This window comes from Lonchura striata, chromosome 1 (assembly GCF_050655825.1).
Source record: "Lonchura striata isolate lonStrDom1 chromosome 1, ASM5065582v1, whole genome shotgun sequence".
Lineage (NCBI taxonomy): Eukaryota > Metazoa > Chordata > Aves > Passeriformes > Estrildidae > Lonchura > Lonchura striata.
The window spans coordinates 80,286,105-80,302,981 of record NC_140703.1 but is presented as its reverse complement, the minus strand read 5'-3'; the positions used below and the strand labels follow the sequence as shown (position 1 = coordinate 80,302,981).

Below are 16,877 nucleotides of genomic sequence, written 5' to 3'. Positions count from 1 at the left end.
GTCCAGCTAACACTACAAAGAAGTTATCACAGCCCAAAAAATGTAAATTTAAAAATAACAGAACTCAGGAAATCTGCATGAATTTCTTTTTAATTTAGTCCCCCATTAGCATATTCTGGCTGAATATTACTGCAAGTTCCTTTGCTCAGTGTTTATTTTTTTATCTGCCTTGAAATGGAAGCTGTCTTCACTTCAACAAACACATGCAGAAATACAAATGCTGAAAGGTTTAGGACCTGGCTTCAGAAACAAACTCAATCTTTCCTTTGCCAGTTACTAGAAAAACTGATTGCGAGGCAAGATTCAAAAAGCACTGAACTTTTGTACTATTTGTACATACACACATATATGTGTGTAATTATCTAATAACACATTTCAGTAACATCAAATATCTGGATCTGAAATGTGCCAATTTTCCCAATGCTTACACACAGTGAAGAAACTGAGATCACTTTTTCAAAACACTGAATCTAAAACTGATGACTTGTTTATATACCCCAGCTAAAGGCACATCAGGAATCTGCCCTAAAGCCTTTGTCTTTCAGTTCCCCTGCCCAACATTCATGACAAGACTGTGTGACCAAAACTGCATGCTCCCACCTGCTCCAACACACACTGTTAGAACCAACTTAAATAAAGGAACAAGGTAAATCTGGAAAGGTCCCATTTCAAAGGTTTTATTGCATGGCCTCCATCTAAGATGAAATAACTACTTTTGAGCTCGCTGTGCCACAAAAACTACTTTCTTCCTGTATCTTCAATAAGAATCAAACTCAAAACAGCAAACAAAGGTCAGTAAGTTGAAACCGGTTAACTGATCAAGATCACATTTGCTTCATCACTGCCAACATGAAAAGTATAATTATCCCTTTGTCTCTATTTACCAGCTGTGGCAAGGAGAAAACCAGTTATGACTGTGGTATCCAATGTAGGATTTCTGGGAGATAATAGAAACTGTTAACAGGAACATAGCAAAACTAGGTTTTGGTGTCTGGCAGTAAACATACAACCCTACCACAGACTGTCCTTAGCATAACTTTGGAGGCATACCTCAGAAGTCTGATTAAAGGCTGTTTCCTAAGGATGGCAATTTACTTTTATTACACAGGACAGACTGCTGTCAATACTGCCTCAGTTCCCTGAACTCCAGTCCCATTTCTCTTGCTGTCTGTTTTTGCTCTGCTGCTAGCTCAGATGAATTCTAAACGGTTTTGAAGTCAAATTTACAGTTACATTAGTATATTTGGAAATACACCAATGTTCCAGATAGTAATACCTTTGTTTCCCATCAAGTATTACTTCCCTTCAGAAGCTACTCCTCAGGATTTCAGTGGGGTGTCTTGAGGAATAAGTTAATATTCACCATCAATAAAGATGTAACAACACAGTCCTTCACATTCACCATACAGATTGATTTGAAGAGTAACAAAGCTACCTCTGGAGCAGTTGTTCAAGTGCTTCCTTGAGAGAGAGTGAAATGAGTAAGTAGCAAAGGTCCCCAAACTTCCAACATAGGAAGTTACACCATTGATCCTTCCCTGCTCTCATCACTGCAGACTCCTGGCTTACACAGAAACTTCACCTCCACAATAAAACATGAAACTGGCAGTTCCCAAGTCTCTGTTTAAGCTGGGATAAACCTCTGCATTATCACTGAATTATCAGCTGAATTAGATAAGGCAAATGCAAAACAGGAAGAATGATTATAAAATTAAGTCACAACTAAAGGGGTGGAAGCAGTGTTGTTGAAGTAGTATTACTTAAAACTAGACTGCACACATCTATTATTACCAAATGGCAGAACCCTGGTCGGAAGGAAGAGAAGAAAAAAAGTATTTCTCTCTCATTTCCTTGATGTTATGATTGCTTAAATCAATATTATTCCAGTATCCCCCAAGCTGAGTCAAAAAGGTTCATGCAATTACTTTACATAACCAACTTCAAATTAAATTACATAAAGGTCATTTTTCCCATAACAGTCTCATTTGCATTTTGTCCTAGAAACATGTTTCCTACTATCAATTACAGGGAAAAAACAAAGCAAAACAAACAAACCCTGGTTATGTGCCCCAGTAAGTTATTTAAGATTTGAAGAGTGACTGTTTTCTGAGTGGGAAGAATAAAAATTAAAAGCATAATGAAAAAGATTAAAAGTGCAATGCATAATTCAGATCAACACCAATGTAGGCAATGTTTACAACATTCCTAGGTTCTGTTTTATCTCAAGTTTTTCCTGTTGGATTTTGAAGTTAGTCATTACAGATGGCACATATACCAAGTAGGCTGAGGCAGAAAACAAAGCTCAATGTTATAAATATTAGATTCCAATGCAGAGGGAATGTATGGAATTAGCAGCAAGCATCTCCTATGTTCTAATAGTGACAGACAGGGGAAGCTGCATTCCCCCTCTTACTAATGGCAAAAGCCTCAGACTTAAATTTATAAGTCATATCTGCAGTCCCAATTCACCTACAAAGCACTTCCACTCAGAATCATGGAACGACTGAGGCTGAAGGGACCTTGAAAGGCCCCAAGTTTATTCAGCATGTCCCCTTCCCCAGGAAGCAATCTCAACATCAAATTCAGAATAGGTTGCTCAGAGGTTTGTGCAGTGACACCTTTAAAATCCCCATTTCATGACCCCTGGCTCTTGCTGTGCTACTCATTGAAGAGCCTGGCTTCATATGCTTCGGAACCCCCTCTGAGGTTCTAGAAAGCTGTCCTTAGGTCTACCCTAAGCTTTTCTGCTCTCCAGGCAAAACAAGTTTGGTTCTCCCAGCTTCTCCCTACAGGTCAGCTGCTCCAACCCCATCACCACCATTATGGCTCTTCACTAGACTTACTTGTGTTTATTGCCATCTTTTATACATGTATGAGGGGGTTAAAACTGGACACAGTATTCCAGAGATGGTTTAATAAGTATTAAGGAGGGTAATAATTTCATCCAACCCACATAATTATGATAAACACAATATATCTAAAAGCCTTGACCTCATACAGAGTCTCTGGAGACAATATGTCATTTCAGAAGAGAAGTGCTTCCTCTTTATTCCTTTATGTATTGGAAATATAAAGAAATTCTGTTCTTCCTCTCCATTCAGATGAGGTAAACATGCTAGAAGAGGGAAAGTAAATTATTGCTTTTTTTTTTCTCTCATGTATTTTGGGATGACTTCTGTGATAATCTCTTGGAAAATGCCCATCTTTCATTGGCACAGGATGTGTCTCCCAAAAAGAGTGACTGATTTCAGACATTCTTTAATAAGCAGAAAGAGTGGAATATCAAGAAGAAGAAAATCTCAATATTTAAATAAAAAACTAGGAAAATATAAACTGTGAAACAGACTGAACCGCAATGACTAATCCCATGAACAGGTTACTAACCTAAACATCCTTTATCTTTTGTCCAAGACTCTTCTTGGATCTTTGTGAAAACAGAGATACACAGTAAATTTCCTTCTCATCAGGCAGACTAGAAAGTACAGTGTTTCCAGGTTGTTTGGAGGTTGTAGAAGAACAGTGCATCTGACTCCTGCATGCTTGGCAGACATTTTTATTCTGTAAGCAAAATGCTTGGAGGCCACTCTAAGACAGGTGCCACCTGACCTAATCAGTGTTCCTGCGGCCACCATCAGACCCACATGCCTCCCAAAACACGCATGGGTGCTCAGAGCAACAACCCACTCCAGCTCATCTACCGCCAGCCAGCATTCCAGCCAGCCATCCCTCACATGGACAAAAAAGGGCATGACAGCAGCTGCTTTCCCACACTAATCATACTCTGCACAAGGTTACTTTCAGCACAGCTACTATTTTAAAATAACTTACAATAAACAAACTACTCCTGGTGGTCAATGTTTATTTAAAGATGGGAAGAAAGAGTTAAAGTCTAATTATGGAAATTACTAAACATGCCCATTCTACGTGTAATTTGAAGAGAGCATCACCTAGGTTAATGGAAAAGTAGCCAAGATATATCTAGTATCACCTAGGTTAATGGAAAAGTAGCCAAGATATATCTAGTATCTTAAGTATCTAAGTTCTTAACTTAGAGTAAAGGTCTTCTAATAAAGGATTATAATGGAACTCATAAAAATCAGACTGGAAAACAAAGCATCTCTTATTTTACTCTTAACTTAAGACTCAATATTTATACTTGAAGAAAAATGCACATACAAAATGGGCCAGTACTTCATGCAGTCACCAGAGAGAACACAGCTGAGATTCATTACTTATCCCCAGCGTAGATCACAACTGTAGTAGCAATTGTGCAGGTTACAAAGAAACACAATGGATTGTGCTTGAACATTAATATTACACACATCTCTATTGAAATGTTTTTATTTCTTAAGTTTCCCAAGTTTAAAACACTTCTAATATGGATTCCTACTGTTAACAGCAGCACATATTTTTACATATTTCCAGATCTGTGTTGGCTACACATTGCTCTAATTTCTCAGATTGTCACAGCACTTTTTCTACAGCTATTCATCTTCTATAAGCAACAGTAAGATATATGAAGCTAATTAATTTTCAAATTATCCTCCTAGCAAATTTACTGTGGGTATTTGTATTAAAAAGTTCATTTAAGTGATTAAAGAAATTACATATACATTAATTTTTGTCTTTGCTTCTCTTGTTGCGCTTCTACCTGTCATCTGCCCACCATCCTTGCTTGGCTTTAACAGTTCTCATGAGACCTTGGATTTGTAGAAATATTTTCTAATGGGCACTTAAAAAATTATACTCAAGTTCAAGTCATCAATTTTTTTTTAGCATGAGGGATTTGATCCAGTGCAAACTACATCATTGAAAGGGCTCTCAGTTTCTTTGGTGAGCTTTTAATCACTACTCACAAGTAACTATTCTTGAATTGAAGTTCAATGCCATCATATATATCTTTATCTATAATTAAGAAGGCTAATGTGTGCTTGCATTAGATACATGGAAGGAGATGAGCAAGACTTTTCATACAGCAGGGAAAAAGGCTAGGAATTTTATGTGTGCCAATCATTAGTTTCTATTATGAAGTGTCACAGTAACTGTTCTTGTGTCTTCTAGTGACCAGAACAAAAGCATATCTTCAAGAATCTCTTAATAAAATACTGCTGTTTGATTTATGTTTTTATTGTTCCCAGTTATATGCCAGGGGAGGCAGCCTTCTCACAATATGGTATTGGGACTCTAACATCTTGCTTCCTTGCCTTCTTTCTCCATTCCCAGTCTGCACATCTGCTGAAGTTCACCAGTTTTCTTCATGAGCTAAGTCAACCCTGGAACTTACAAAAAACCACCCCAACAAAAGCAGCAACAGTAAAAAAAAAAAAGCAAGTTTCATGGTGGTTTAGAGATCTGGATCTACTCAGAAAAATGACTGAATAGTCCCAAAAACATCAGGGAGACAAGACAGAAGATTCTGTATTCAACTGTCAGGGAAGGGGAGAGAGACCAGCTACAGCAGCACCAAGCCTTCAAGAGCAGATGAGCAGAGTACCCTGGAATCTCTGCTGGATGAAAGCCAGCTGAGTTACCCAAAGATTAGCTAAGTACCCCCTAGCAAAAACAACAAAGGAACTTTTCAGCAAGCCCGCTGCCACTCAAGGTGGTTAACACCTGTTCCTGTAGTCTCAGTCAGGAGCCAGGAACAAGCAGGATGCAGTGATCCCACATGTAGGACTGTATCACACACAGGGTTGTCAATTACATCACGATATCAAGTAGTTCTGGTGCAAAGAATAGTCATCCCCACACTCACACACTGAGTCCCGAGGTAAGAAAAATCTGTTCTGCTCCTTAATGAGACTAGAATTTGGCAAGGTGCCAGTCATGTCCAGTGACTGCCAATCTGGCAGTGCTGCCTCCAAAGTGAGATGAGGATTCTGCCACATTGGATTAATGATGAATGCGGGAAAAGGAATCTCCACAGGATTCATAAAGGACCCATGAATGATGAACTATAAATACTGTCTTTTTTAATAAGAAAGATGTTCTGCCTGGTGAATGCCAGCTGAGGTGAGAGACCTATATGGAAGAACTGAGTCTGATCACACAGGTCAAGAAAGCATCTACAGCAGATTGGCTAAGAGAGAAGACAAGCTTTTAAAACCTGATTCTTGTGAAAGGAAACCAATCTATTTGTTTTCTCACATTTTTCTAGAAATGATTGGTAAACATTTTTGAGACTGAGTAGTTTGAGATGCTGTAAATAAATAATTACATTTGTGTTTATATTAACCTAGTGTATGAGTTAACAATTTTTAAATGATGCCCATTAACTGTGTGCAGTGTGTATTAAGACCAGGGTACTGAAATACTCTGATAAAATGCCAGATCCTCCAGAGAAGCCTATGGAGAAACCATAGGGTGCCAAAAGGCAAGTCTAAAGGTGATACACCTACTTAATGACGAAGCAACAGTTCTGAGTGAAAACTTATCCAACTATAGTTAACAGTAGAAGTAATGAAGCATGATAGCATAGCAGAATTGAACTGATGCTTATATTATATATTTCATATGATCTATATATGGTTTTTCTTGACTTTGGGTCTATTTCATTTACTACTTTATCACTAGGATATCACTATTTTGCCTTCTTGAAAATAAAAAGTTGACTATTTAAACTTTATGCATTATTTAAAAACTAATTGTGTGGATGCACAGTTATATTTGAAGAAAAAATAAAGACTCAGGAGCATGTCAGCCTAAAAATATAAAGAAGCAATAATCAAAACAACACCACTTAAGAAAAAAAAACCATTTCCAAATGGAACAAACCTTTAAAACCATCAGGATAGACTTCAGGAAGGAATTTAGTGCTGATGTCTCCTTGAACAAAACGTGGGTGGACGATCACTTCTCGCAGTAAAGAAATATTGTGAGCCACACCTGAAAACAAAAAAAACAAATCAATACAAAATCAGGTAATATTAATCAAAAATTCCAGGTAATATTAATCACAAATGCAGATTTACCACTTTGATTTCACTCCTGCCCCAAAACCCTTTTAAACGCTTTAATTATAAAGTAAACCATCTAAATTTTACCTCATCAAGCCTAATTCAAACTACTAGTTAAGGACAGCAAGGACAACCAAGAGACCTTTGGTACAGCTCTAGAAGATGTAGGCAAGACCAGAGCCATCTCCTTGGAAATAACAAATTAGTCATGACAGTAATATTACCTCAATTCCACTGAACCCTGAACGGAAAATATGCACCATGTTACACCCCAGTCACAGTAATGAAATACAGTAAAAACTTCTACCATTTAATGTATCATTTTACACCACTTTTATAATTTGTAATGCATAAGTGACTCCTGTGTAACTCACAAAACAAAGAAATGTATTGCTTCCTCCACATGTACTTTTATCCAACCTTGCCTGATCAATTCTTTTGTCGAATACCCTGGTTCCCCTTTAGCATCACTCTGTGACTCTGTTAGGCATATAGCCCACAAAAATTATTTGCTTTATTTTAAAATTATTTATCATAGAAGCTTTAGATACACCTTTATCCTTTAATTTCTTTGAATATTATGCAACTTCATATTTTCTGCATTTTTTCATCTATTTATTATTCTATTTCTCAGCTTGTCTCCTCCATCTCCTAAATGATTCTGTTTTTAATTTAATAACTTCTGTGTAACTAAGTTAGTGACTTAATGCTAAACTGCACTTTACTGAAGTACTTGCAGTTTAGCACTGAATATGATGGTTACTAAAAGTCATTTCCTTGAAATATTAAATACAAGTAAGTCCTTAGAGAAGGTGGGAGAGAAAAAGTGGTACAAAAAAAATCCTTGAGAAAAAAATTTCCTAGATCATTTAAAGTATCTTCTTACTGCAAACGATTTTCAAAAAGAAGGTACTCTCTCTTTTGAGAGTAGCATACAGGTCATCTCTGGAAGGTTTAAGATTACAGGTCAGAAAACCACCATCTTGAGCTCCATTCTCTTCTCAAATTTAGGAAGAGATCAAACAAACTCTGATGAGCCAGAAGAGTTCCATCTTAATATGACTAAATACAATAACACTGGCTCATTAGCATTAACATTTCTTAAGAAAAGCTGAACAGACATGCAGTTCAGGAGCATTGCAGGTGTTGATTTATTCCATGTGTGCATAAATGAGGAGCTCCTATAGGAAAGCGTTTATCCAACTTCAGCTGTGCATATTCTCACCCCTCTGGAAATACAAAGGAATCACATTTTTTCATCATTGTCAGAGGAACAGGTAACTCCAAATCACATTGCATTTGTCATATCACATTAACTTTGGCTCTAACTGCACAGCATTAAGTATAAAATGTGGAACACTTCACAAAACAGTAAAAATTTTTACAGCAAAAATTTGTCCGTGCATCCACATCTCTTGCAAAGCACAAAATTCTGTACTTCACGTATGTTTACTCACAAGTTATTATGATTGTGATGATACAATCACAATTAGAGATGACATGACTCAACTATTTGCACATTTTTCTAATAGCTCTAGCTTAAAATAATATTGAAAAATAATTAATTGAAAACGCAGGTATTTCAGCTGGAAATTATGTTATTTGGATTTTTTCTCTTGTTGAGATCTCACCAAAGCACAGACACTAGCATTACAGAGCATGCAAATTGCTGAGGCTACAGGAGAGTCTTTTACACTCCTTTTTTTTTGTGTTTTTCCAGTTTAGAAGCATGAACAACATTTCTTTTATATGCAGACCAGTTCAAACACTTTCAAAGCTTTCTACCCCTACTAGTCTGCTGCTGATGTGAATTTTCAAGCTCTCTGTGTGGCTGTCACTGAAACCACTTTAAACACACTGAGGCAGACTCAGTCTCATTGAATCATGAAGTCACAGCTTTAAGGACTCGTTCATGAGCCATTAAATAGCACATGACACAAGCAGTTCAATGATGACATGATAGAAAATTGTCCATTTGATTAAAATAAGATCCTTGCTGCCTGCGACTTAAATAATTTTTCATAGACCCTGATTTCATAAACACTGAATGAAAGTCACACTGCATCTCCACTAAACAAAAGAATTTAAAATCTTACACTAAATGACCTTAACTTGGAAACAAATAATGTCTGTATTTGGCTGCTACAAACTCCCCCAAAATTTACAGTCTGAACAGTAAGTATTGAAATATCCCAGAGATTTCATCTATTACAAAATCAAAAGAAGGAGGAGTCCTTCAATGCTACCCAACTTTGAATCCAGGATTTAAACATGCTACAATGTGTAACCAGATCATCTCACATTTTTCTTTTCTAAACTGCTATAAGATCCCTGGTGAGGTGATGGCTGATGACAGATGACAGAGCTTGGTGTCTCAACTGACTGCTCTGAAAGACCTAAAATCAAAAAAATACCATGAGTATTCTTGATTATTTCTAATTCATGTGCATCTGAAAAATAGGAGGCTACTGCAATGTTTTAAGCTCCAAAATTCCTTTAATAAGTTCGAAAGAGCAGACAAGCCTAGGTGTCTGAGAAGCAATATAAAATGCATTTTACATACATGACTTAGAAGTTTAATAAACAAGCTTCCATTAAAGTATCGTGAAAGGCTATCTTTATCAGTCCCCGTGATCATTATGTGAGCAATGATTGCATGGTTGATCTGCTTCTCAAGACTGAGTTGATACTTTTAGTGATGTACCAAATCGTACGGCTTTAAAAAAAAATTATCAGTGTAATCCTTCAGAAGTCTACAAGTTTTAGATTTGCAATTTAGTGTGACCTCTGTCAAAGTTCATAAGGTCTCCATCTGTGTGTGAGTAACTACTAGGCTACAGAAATACGGACCCCTAGAGCAGCTTGCTCCTGACTACCTGCTGCTTCCAAAACACTGGCCAGACATTAGCCTCACACTCTCACAGGATCAAACAGAGGCTAACAGGCAGTGCTTATTTCATGCAAAGTTAGACACAAAACTGAAGTATATTGTATTTATATTGCAGTAGTTTTCAGAGAATTTTTCTTTTTCTTGACCAGCTCTGTAGACTGCCAGGAACAAAATCACATTTGTTAGCCTGACAAGCCATGACATTTTCAACAAACAAACAAAATCCTAAACTATATAAATTTATTTCTCCTCCAGAAAACAAAATTTCACTTCAACTTCATGATTTTTACATTGTTAAGGCTGATGCAGAACTGTAGTTACAGTTTTATCCTTTTTTTCTCTAAGTCAAAATATAATAAAATACAATAATCACTGGTTTTATACCTCTATTTTTTCATTTTGCTAGGCTTTAGATTTTATACAATATTACATCAGTAGCTTCTTGGGCTTCTATTTTTACACACTATTTTCCAGAATATATTTGTAAAAGAAAGAAGACTAGCATTTAAGTTATGGAGAGCTAATGGAATTTTTTAAAACTACATATTCATATGTTTTATATAGAACACAAATTGCTGACATTCCATTAATTTTCCAGTTAAATTGTCATTATTGTTTAATGAATACAGGAACACACTAAATAATCACACTGTTCACCAGAGCTTATTAGCAACCCCCTCATTAAAAAAAAATTAAATTATAATCAGAAGAAATTACTCCCCATACTGCCTGTTTTTATCTTGCCTCCTTCCCTTCTTCATTCTCTGCCTTAAAAACTCTGCTGCACTAGACTTTTCATTAACTTCACTACATACTGTAGCCTAACTCCAACCCCAACCTCACAAAAAAACCAAAGACAACAATAAAATGCATTTTATAGAAAACAATATTAACAGGTTTATGAAGAGGCTATCACACCACATTTTTATTCACTAAAAATCAGAACTTGGAATGCCAAGGCACAAAATCATAGACAATGTTTTCACTGTAAATATTTACTGACACTAAACATATTCAGTGTTGATTAGCCTTTTTACAGTATTAAGCTTCTGTCATCTTGATGCCTGCAAACACAAATCAGCATTTATCCATGTAAACTTAATTGGAGTCCTACATGCCCCTCTGTAGATAAGCAGTTGAATAGACTTGCTGATAATTTCAAATGGTGCTAAGTGGAACAGAAAGAACTTTATCTGCACACTTACTGACTGCAAAACCAACATGTGGAGCACAGGACTAGAGGTTTCTCTTTTTAACAAGCCAGCAAAGCTAAACTATCACCCAACAATTTAAAGGCTGAATAAGAATAAATGTGATGAAGCTTAGGAGGTATCTCAGTTATTTCTCTAAAGGAAATATTTTAAAAAATTAAGTCAGCTCAGCACTGAGCAATATGAAAAATGTCAATTACACTACTGTTCACTTAAAACAAGAATATTATCGGATTTGAACAGACTAGGAAAACACTGCTTTTCAACACATGAACTTTCCAAGTCCACAATTACCACCCAGCAAGCCTCCATATTCGTAATTCCAAAAGTTTTCATAATATTCCCTAAAATCTTCAACATTCAACGGTTTAACTGTCTTTCAAAGCTTGTGTTTTGATACAACTTACTTCAGAGCTGGCTATCCATGTACAAAGTCCCATCCCAAAAGCAAGGTAAAAAGGGCTTTTTAGTTTACTTCAGAGCTGGCTATCCATGTACAAAGTCCCATCCCAAAAGCAAGGTAAAAAGGGCTTTTTAGTTTTTAATTTTAATACACAAACATCCACATAAAATTCTCACATGGGATCAGTACACCACTGACCCTCAGAGCTGAACATGTATTCCAATTAAAAACATTATTCTTTCAGATACAAAAGTCTGGAGCTTGCTGAACTCACACACCAGGATAAAGGGGGAGAAGAAAAGACGTAAAAGGAGATAATATACGGTAATATCATACCATAAAATTGTAAACTCAAATTTTTCTAACTGCATGTGGTTCTGAACTTCTTAGTAAGAGAAACATTATTTACAGTGTTAACAAACACAACACTTGAATCAGTAGAATAATTGGAAGTAGAAGCTAAGCAGACTTTGTCAAGAAAAGTGAAGGAAAATAAATGTGCATTCTTTCGCCATCCTCTCCTCAGATATCCTTTTACTCTAAAGATAGGGAATGCAACACTAGGACAACTTTATATCTAGAGAAATAACAGCATTCATTTCTTGTTTTTCACTGCCCCAGTTCATTCTCTTTAATAAAAGGGAGAGAAAAAAGACTACACAAGCAAAAAACTTATCTGGAAAAAAAAAAGGTACCTTATTTTAATTTCCACTTCTGCACCAATAACATTGCCTTCCTCTTTTACCTGATCAGCCTGTACTTCAATTGTCCTTGCCTCTTCCTTCTCCATAGGACACTGGTAATATGTAACCCTTTCTAAACTAGATGCCTACTCCCTCCCTTGTGACTAGCTTAAGAAAAGGAGAGACCAAGAGCAACATCTGAGCTCCAAGCTGATGCTGCTAAGTATTCTGAAATGGTCCCTTCTAGTAATTTTGAACCAAGTTTGTTTCCTTCCCTTCTCCAGTTTTGGTTTCCATATCAATACACTGGGGAATCTGCAAGGGGTGAGAACACTAATACTCTTGAAGAAGTACCCATCTGTTAGCTCTGCTATGCAAAAATTGTACAACCTGTTGAAGCATTTTTTAAAAGCACAGCCAAAAACTAAAACCTAATTTCATTTTTTAAGAGCAGACACTATACACTGTTTTTGCAAGCAAATAGGTTTTTTACATAAAAGATTGTTTCACTCACAATACCAGTGAGAGCTTTTGCAGGGGCTCAGAATACAGGAGAGTCTAAAACTTATATGCAGACTGCCATTGAGAAGTATCTTCTCAACAAAATAATTTAACAATAAAAACAAAATAAAATAAATAAACAAAATAATTCAGTTAAAACAAAAGAATTTCAGTAATTTATGATGTTTGTATCTAAATTAAAGTTTACTGTGAAAAGTTTGTACCTGAAATTAATTTGTTTGAAATATTTGATAAAATACTAAAATTGAAGTTGGGTTTTTCTTGTGCTCTAGGATGACCCTACTTGAGCAGAGAGGTTGGACCACATGATCCACTGTGACCCCTTCCAATCTTACTCATTCTGTGATTCTTGGAAAGTCAACACTTTTCCCCCCACAATTAGTGTGTTTACAGCTGCAAAAGCTCAAGACACGTTTCTGCTGCCACTACTCTGGCAGGTCTCCACTCAAGAGTTAACTTCTACATTTCTCCTCCCCTCAAACATTTAATACATTGCTGTTTTCTATTTTATGTTTGCTCTTTCACCTCATGCTGGAAAATTCCCCCACCCCCAGCTGGTGGGTCCCTTATTCTCTCCTCATTTCTGCTCCTTTTTGCCCTATCTGCTGCTTACTCTTTTCCTCAGAAGCATCTTCAACTTCTTTCTGCCTAATGGTCTAATACATTCCTCTCTACACACAGCAAGCCGGATCTCAACAGAGAAGGGTTGACTTTATAAAAAGACTTAAACTTCATGTGATTGCTTTACTTTTGAATGCTCAGGGAAGTTAAAAAGCAAACAGAGGTCAAAGGAAAGATTACAGGAATCTGCACTCAAGGATATGAGCTATCTGTCCAATCAGACCCTCTAGTGAACTGATAATGTGTTCCACTTGATGTATAAATATAACTATTTCTTTTATTTAAATGGATAAAAATAATTTTCATACACAAACTTTCCAAAACTTCATACTGGGATTTCTACATGCCTTCAAATGAACAGATTATCTAACACCAGAAATGAAAAAAGCATATTAAAGCTTTAGAAAAACCAAGAAAGCAAGCACACCATACCATGTTTACACACACAGGATATACACTGAAAATCATTCTTTCAATACCCTATTTCTGTTGCTCAAATTAAAGCCCCCCCAAAATAAACAAAACAAAAAGTTTCTGAAAAAAGTTCCATAAGAGACAGAGATGAACTACTAATAACAGTGCATGCTCAAAGAAAATAAATCATGCCCCTTCCCGATGAGCAACAGTAACTCTCTTGACTGGAATCTTGAACTTTTCACTATTCACAGATTTTCCACTAATCACTGCACAAAACAAGAAGTGTCTCTTCTTGAGAGAAATCTGAGTTGGACCCTCAACGTTAATCACCCCTGAATTATACTGCAAGACTCAGAGATAAAAATGTTACCTAATTAGACCTTTTGCCATTCTGGAGTCTCAGCTGAGATTTTGAATTCAGATCAGTTCTCAGTGGAGAAGTGAGTTCCTGTCAGAATAATTTAGACTGTAAAGAAGCTCAAGAGATCATTTAATCTAATCTATAACTCAAATAAATGCTATCCTAGACTTTCATCTGCCCTCATTAACAACAATGGAGATATTACACAGGAAAAAAAGATTGATATTAGATCCCACAATCACACTGACTATATCTTGACTCAATCTTGAGTTAACCATACTCTTAGCATCTAACAATGAACAGACTGCAGAATTTCTTTCTTCACTGTGTATAAATTGTCATCAACCCAAACTGTAATAAAATATTAATGCAACAGGCATTTTCAGAGCACAGCATTGTTGTAAATATCCCTATTTGCTTAATTCTCTATTTTTAATGAAGATACTGCTATTACAGCCACTGTATGATGCAGCCTTGGTAGCTTGAGGTAAGACTTACTCATATTTTGCTTAAGTCTGCTTTCTTTCCAAGCATTAGACTATTTTGTAAAATTATTTTAATTCCCTTCATGATCTTGTCAGGCAGATTTAACTGGGAAGGTAGTATCCAGTCCAAGAAAACAAGTCAATAAAGACTTGTCCAGGGACTTGTTCCCTGTAAATGGAACAGAGCTAAAAAGGAATGGGGTAACTTGTGAATACCACAAAGCCACAGTAATAGAAACTGAATGTTTTCTCACAGAGCCAGTAGACAAGGAGCAGCAGAATAAGTCCTTGCCCTTCACAATGCCAACATGCCTCAAGCCAGCCTAGATGAGTCACCTCCTGAAGGGTCACTGTGCTACTTCAGTCCTGGATTCTCTGCTGGGACTGCCACGAATGACTTTGTATAGTGGCATTTGCTCCAAGAAGACATTTGTCTTCTAGGAGCTGAATAAAAACCACTGATTTCACACAGGTCAGCAAGCAACCATCAAAATAGTAGTGACTAAAATTCCTTCCCAACTTTTGTTTGCTTTGAACTGGTGACACAGAAGTGATTGGGAAGACTTCATCCTCCATTAGCAGTCCCTAAGCTCCGCATTAGATGGTCCTTGACCTATTACCAAGGCACCCTACATCCCATTCCCACCCTATGTCAGTGAACAAGCATCTTTGTTTACAGAAACTGCAATCCTTGGGATTTAAAATCTGAAATTCTCCCAGTGCACATCATCACTACAACTGACACTGACTTCAGCAGGTATTGCTTATCTAAAATGCCCTAGAAGAATTCATTACTTACAGGGAAAAACACAGTGTCTCTAAAACACCGTGCAAACATAAATGCTGCTTCCCAGAAAATCAGAGGCACAAGGGGGCTGTGCTGAGAAACAGGGATCTGGAGCATACTATTCAGGAAGACTGGTAATCTTTGTGTAAAAGCTCACTATTTAAACATAAAACCAAGTAACCTCAAAACTAGGTAAAAAAATATTCTGTATCTTTTACTACTAACAAAAACTCAAGTTGGAGAAGACTTCATGTGAGGCACTTCACAAAAGATCAAGGTAGTTTAATACTTCGTTACATAGAAACCCAACTTTGCAAAGCAAAAATATGCACCATCACTTTAGGGGAAAAAAAAAAAAGGAGTCCTGCACAAGTCAATGCAGTTTAGAACATTACAGATTAGACAGTTTCTACTAACTACCCTACCAAGAATCATTCACACTAGGCAAGAGACTAATATCCACAAATGTTCCATTTTAAATAAACACTGAGAAGAAACTGCCAGCTGTATAAAACTACACAAAAATCTTGATGGTTTTCAAATGGAAACCACTGGCCACTGCAACTAAAAATGTGTTCTGAAAATTCATCTACTTTTGAAACCTGCAGTACATTACATTTTGTGGTTTGCAGTACTTTAGAAAAAAATTCCCCCTGTAGTTCATTAATTACCTCTTTAAATGTTTTTAATAGACTAAAAGCTTTCTCAGATAGAAATACTATGGAGACTTTAGATATGATGAATACAAGCATGCTAATAAAAAGACTGTAAAAACCTCAAGAATAGAAATTAGCACTTTTCAGGTATAAGGTCTCATACACTTCACTAATGTTTATAATCTGTGGAACTGTTATTAGGTATATCTGTGTAAAACACCTAAGCATAAATGACCAGTTTCCATCCCATATTATAGCACACAATAAAAGGCAATGCTCCACACACTTTTGCAATATACTCATCAAATAAAATACTCTTAGCATCACTTGCTATCAATACAACAGCGTGTGAATCCAGAGCTTGTCTCCATTAATAACAACACCAACAAATCCCACCTCACATCAATCAAACTATAGCAGTATAAATTTCTCTCATATAAATTTATTCAGCTGTTTTACAGCAGGGGTTTACATCAGCACATTGTACTGCAATAGTCTAATGGCTCAAGTTGCACCAATATAAATCTATGTTTGAGTTAGCAGTTATTTTACAATGGCTAATCCTACCATGTGTCTAACTACACTGTGGTAGAGGGATGTTCATTTTCCCCGGGACAGACAAATCTTTTGAGTTTGACAGGACAACTGTACCATTCAGCAGCCCAGCATTAAAGCCAAACCAAGTTTTGCAGAAACTTCACAGAAATTTTTACCTCTCTTATCCTGTGTTGTTGTTCCTATTTTCCATAAGACACAGAGAAAGACCTAAAGATTTCTCCCACACAAAACATGGTTTCCCTCACCAAAACTTAAAAATATATAAGTGGTCAAGGCTGATTTACCCCCGCTGCCTGGAAGAATGGCTGCATCTCCTACACAATCAGT

General features: G+C 36.5%; 1 protein-coding gene across 4 annotated transcripts in view; it reads right to left on the bottom strand.

Annotated features, from left to right (window-relative positions):
- PCCA (propionyl-CoA carboxylase subunit alpha) overlaps positions 1–16,877 on the bottom strand; it is a 271,230-nt gene that overhangs the window by 133,655 nt on the left and 120,698 nt on the right. For all 4 annotated transcript variants that reach the window (XR_014949358.1, XR_014949359.1, XM_077781501.2 and 1 more), the window contains exon 17: positions 6,775–6,885. Coding sequence is in view for 2 of the 4 variants with exons in the window: in XM_077781501.2 (XP_077637627.1) it covers positions 6,775–6,885 (111 nt within the window). In the remaining 2 variants the exon portion in view is untranslated. The remainder of the gene's footprint in view (positions 1–6,774; positions 6,886–16,877) is intronic.